The sequence below is a fragment of the Elephantulus edwardii genome, unplaced genomic scaffold (genome assembly GCF_000299155.1).
Source record: "Elephantulus edwardii isolate Elephantulus edwardi_28Jun2011 unplaced genomic scaffold, EleEdw1.0 scaffold00019, whole genome shotgun sequence".
NCBI lineage: Eukaryota > Metazoa > Chordata > Mammalia > Macroscelidea > Macroscelididae > Elephantulus > Elephantulus edwardii.
In genome coordinates, this window is record NW_006399769.1 from 17,294,215 (window position 1) to 17,299,225 (window position 5,011).

The 5,011-nt window shown below is 50.1% G+C and overlaps 1 protein-coding gene across 1 annotated transcript; it reads left to right on the top strand.

Moving 5' to 3' along the window:
• Positions 1–583: 583 nt before the first annotated feature.
• LOC102873717 (cytochrome P450 1B1-like) lies at positions 584–4,765 on the top strand. Its single transcript, XM_006882347.1, has 2 exons — positions 584–1,623; positions 4,177–4,765. Exons 1-2 carry the CDS (start codon positions 584–586, stop codon positions 4,763–4,765), a joined length of 1,629 nt encoding a protein of 542 aa, XP_006882409.1.
• Positions 4,766–5,011: the final 246 nt, after the last annotated feature.

The window sequence follows — 5,011 nt, forward strand, 5'->3', positions numbered from 1 at the left end:
CCAGTGCAGCAGGGGCCGCCAAAGGAGGCATCTTTTACTCTCTCGACCCTAACCCATGCGCTCTTGGCTCTGATGCAGCCTTGTGCCTCCTTCATGGGCGCTTAAAGCATCTCGAGAGGGCGCAGGTGTCTAAGGCGCTGCGGGTACCTGGAGACACTGCGGCTGACTCTGCAAAGGTCCTAGCCCCTTCTGAGCTAGCCAGCCCGCGCCGCTGGAAAATTCGCCTTGCTGCAGGTCAGTCTACCTTCTGATGGATGGGTCCTTGAGGGAACTGTAAAGACAGGCATTTTAGGGGGAACTTAGCATTTCTGCCTCCACGCCCGCAGCACTGTCTGTACGTGACTGCAGCAACTGTTGCAGGGCCACCGGCGGTGGAACCGAGTCGCAGAGAGCCCAGGGGGACATGCCCCTTACCCGCCACTCGGGAATGGGTGATGGAGGCGAAGGAACAGCTTCAGACTCTTGCCCAGACAGGGACCCTGCCCTCACCCCCTTCTGGTCCTCCAGTGGAGCGCGGCGCGTGGCAAACCCACTGTTTTCTCTGCACACTTTAATGTCACGCTTTCTCCCTTCTGTCCCCAGCATGAGCACCAGCCTCCGTCCAGAAGATCCCCGGCCCCTGAGCCTGGTGTCCACGCAGCAGACCACGCTGCTGCTGTTCCTCTTGGTGCTAGTCGCAGTGCACGTGGGCCAGTGGTTGCTGAGGCAGCGGCGGCGGCTGCCAGGGTCCACGCTACCGGGGCCCTTCCCATGGCCGCTGATCGGAAATGCGGCGATGATGGGCCAGGCGCCACACCTCTCCTTCGCGCGCCTGGCGCAGCGCTATGGCGATGTATTCCAGATCCACCTGGGCGGCTGCCCCATCGTGGTGCTGAACGGCGAGCGCGCTATCCACCAGGCTCTGGTGCAACAGGGCTCCGCCTTCGCCAGCCGGCCACCCTTCACCTCCTTCGGCGTGGTGTCCAACGGCCGCAGCCTGGCCTTCGGCAAATATTCGGAGGCCTGGAAGGCCCGGAGGCAGGCGGCCTTCAGCACCGTGCGCGCCTTCTCCACGCGCCAACCGCGCAGCCGCCGCGTCCTCGAGGGCCACGTGCTGGGCGAGGCGCGCGAGCTGGTGGCGCTGCTGGTTCGCGGGAGCGAGGGCGGCGCCTTTATAGACCCCAGGCCGCTGACTGTGGTGGCTATGGCCAATGTCATGAGCGCCGTGTGTTTCGGCTGCCGCTACAAGCACGGCGACGCCGAGTTCCTGCAGCTCCTCAGCCACAACGAGGAGTTCGGGCGCACGGTTGGGGCCGGCAGTCTGGTGGACGTGCTGCCCTGGTTGAAGCGCTTCCCCAACCCCGTCCGCACCACCTTCCGCCAGTTCGAGGAGCTCAACCGCAACTTCAGCAATTTCATCTTCGATAAGTTCCTCAGACACAGGGAAAGTCTGCGCCCGCGGGCTGCTCCCCGCGACATGATGGACGCTTTCATCCTTCTGGCAGGAAAGGAGATCCAAGGCTCCCGAGACGGTGGCGCGCGCCTGGAAGTGGAGTACGTGCCGGCTGTGGTCACTGACATCTTCGGCGCCAGTCAGGACACGCTGTCCACGGCGCTGCAGTGGCTGCTCATCCTCTTTACCAGGTAAAGCGCCCCGGAGGCGTGAGGAGTGCTGGCCCAAAGGCGAATGCGACCCCAACATTCTGCTGTCCAGCCAGCGCCCAGGGTTTGGCAATTTCACTCTCTGTCCTCACACTTCCAAACTGGGATCACTCTCCGTGTCCGCACAGTGCGCCCCAGAGGAGCTCACGCTCGGGAGTGCCAAGACTTCCCTGAGCCTCAGAATTGGTCTCTACTCTTCACGGGCTTTTCTTACCTCCCTACCCCATCCCCCGCTGCTTGTAAATTGAGACCAAGTTGAGAACAAATCCCTTAGAAAAGAGAAATTTGCAGAGCGCTAACAGTTCATTAAGCGCTATCTCCTTCCCTTCAAAGTGAGTTGGAAAAGTTCTGAACGAGAGAGTAAAGCAATAAATATGCTCCATAAACACTGCGGCTTAATGGGCTCGGCGAGTGGTCGGCATGGACCCCGGCTGCCCAGCGCTGATCCTCTGGGCCCTCGGGGGCCTGGCCCCACCGAGGGTTAGCCTGCACGGAAGCTCCAGGACGGCGGCCAGAAAGCAAAGGGCGGTGCTGGATTTCTAAAACCGCAGCTCATGGAATAAGAGTCATGTCAGGGTGAATAACTGAGACGCCCTTTTAGTGCAGAGCAGTTACTAGAAAGACAAGTAGGTGGAAGAACCCAGAGGAGTCTGTAGACCTAGTTGCCCCTGGGCGCCTGTGCACACACAAATTGAACAGGACCCCAAGGGCATGGCCGCCAGGTTTGGTAACTAAAATGTACATTTTGCATAGGACATCTTTAATGCGAGTCATTTTTCTGAAATTCAGTATAAACAAACGTTCCAGATATTATCTGACAACTCTACCTTTGCGACAAGACTTCCTTCTCCATGCAAAACATATCTGCTTCTCCTGACTGCGTTTGAGGGCCCTCAGTTCTCAGGGAAGCAGTGATTGTGCCTTTGAGCAGATCCCAGGTCTCTTGGCGACCCTTGTGACAGAATAGAAAACCCTCCTCTGCTTCCCTAGCTGTCCTCTTGACAGGAGCAAATAGACAGGTTGTTTTTTGGTTGTGTTTTTTCACCTCCTGAGCCAGATGACGAATGAATTGCAGTCACTCACTTTTGTGTCAGGACCTATTGTGCTACTAGTACTCCTGAAGCTACTGTCCAAAATGATTTGCTAAGAAAGAACATTCCTTTCCCAACGTGTGTTTTGTTAGGCACTGACTGATATTTAAATTCAAACTTTTAAAAAGTTTTTTTAACTGTTGTTGTTGGGCCACAGAAGGAGACTTCAGAGGGTCCTGCTTCATGCTAAAAATCATTACTCAGGATTAAAGTATCAGAAATAATAAGTGTGGTGGGAAGGAGGAATAGAAATCAAATAGCAGGTACCACTGCGAAGCAGCAAAAAAGAAGTTAAACAATGAGGAGCATGTTCAAGGAGAGCTGAAAAAGAGTCTTTTTTCTTTTTATGGAAAGACCTATGACAGCTGTAAGCAAATTTCACCACTTGCTTTGTGGTTTGGTGTTGGTTTTGGCTGTTGGGTTTTTGTTGTTGCTGTTGTTTGGTTGGTTGGTTGGTTTTGTTTGTTTGTTTTAACTTTTGGGATTTATTTTACCACTTCCACTGCTGCTGTCTTGCCACAGCCCAAGGTAGAGTTAAACAATTCCAACAGAGAAATCCACAAAACCAAAAATGTTCTCTCTCTGGCCCTTTGTGAAAACATTCACAGACCCTGAAATATGATCTTAAAGAAGCAATTTTTAAAAAAAATCTTCTTGATGTCCATCACATACATGCTTCCATTTTACCCTCCAGAGTTTCAACAATTAGGTACATTCCCCCCCTTTCCACTTTCTTTAGTAAGAAATTCTCAAATTTTTAACATCTATTTTAATAACTTGTGATGACTACATAAAATTTTTCCATAGTGATATGTCATATCTGTAATTATATATGTAATCACTTCTTTAAAATAGATCATTGTTCCAGTTTGCATGAAAATTTAACTCTTTTGGTTACATGTCTTTGTGCCTATGAAATTATAATTTTCAAATAATATTTTCAGCCATGGGCTATTTGGCTTTAAAAAAGGAATAGATTGGTTGGCCTAATGGATCTTACTTTGTGATAAGTTTTTGTTTTCCAAAATAATCTGCTAATTTATATAAGCAACTGTGAATGAGTTTTATAATCTCACCAACACTGGGAATTTGTATTTTCTGTTTGTTTGTTAAATTGTGGTGAAAATATGTCCAACAAAACATTTTCCAGGACAACAATTTCAACATGTATAATTCAATGACATGGCATGTTGTGCAAACATTACCACTATAGTTTCTTTAGGGCATTTGTTTTTCTATTTAGGCTATAATGTAACTACCTATGGACTGAGAACACAGCTGGCTTTGCATAAATGTGAGAACAGTCTCCGTGCTGGAACTGTTTATTTATCCATTCACTGACTCAGATAAAGAAAAGTGGAATTGTAATGCGTTGTTGTCTATTTTCTACATCAAAGAAGAGTATCTTTTCTCTCACCTGTTTGCTCTGTTAAAACCCCAACAGATATCCTGAAGTACAGGCCCGAGTGCAGGCCGAATTGGATCAAGTTGTGGGTAGAGAGCGTCTGCCCTGCATAGATGACCAGCCCAAGCTGCCCTACATAATGGCCTTTCTTTACGAAGCCATGCGCTTCTCCAGCTTTGTGCCCATCACTATTCCTCACGCCACCACCACTGATGCCTCTGTCCTGGGCTACCACATCCCCAAAGACACAGTGGTTTTTGTTAACCAGTGGTCCGTGAATCATGACCCAGCGAAATGGTCTAACCCAGAAGAGTTCAATCCATCCAGGTTCTTGGACAAAGACGGTTTCATTAATAAGAACCTGACCAACAACGTGATGATCTTTTCCGTGGGCAGGCGGCGGTGCATCGGGGAAGAGCTCTCCAAAGTGCAGCTGTTTCTCTTCATTTCCATTCTGGCTCACCAGTGCAATTTCAGGGCCAACCCGGACGAGCCCTCCAAAGTGGACTTCGTTTACGGTCTGACCATTAAACCTAAGCCGTTTAAAATCAACGTCACTCTCAGGGAGTCCATGGAGCTCCTTGATCAAGCCGTTGAAAAGTTACAGGCCAGTGAAGAGTGCCAGTGAGAAGCCAGAGGCAAGCAATGCACAGGTCTTGGGGAATAGAAATAAATGTCATCTTCTCCCCCCCACCCCACCCCCAGCTTCTGTATGCATTTTGCCTCTGTGGCGTGTATACATCAACTGACCTGCAGGTGAAGTGTAATTCACACATGACTTAGGCTGTGCATGAACAGCTGGATGATTTTTTAAATTTAAAACTTACAATAGATACAGATAATAGATGCTCAGTCCTGGCAAGCATTTCTTGAG

What these genes read in the sequence shown, in the direction of transcription:
- LOC102873717 (XM_006882347.1), top strand. Translation starts at nt 584, where the DNA reads ATGAGCACCAGCCTCCGTCCAGAAGATCCCCGGCCCCTGAGCCTGGTG. An exon ending in CTGCTCATCCTCTTTACCAG is followed by an intron (nt 1,624 to 4,176) that starts GTAAAGCGCCCC and finishes AAACCCCAACAG; the next exon opens with ATATCCTGAAGTACAGGCCC.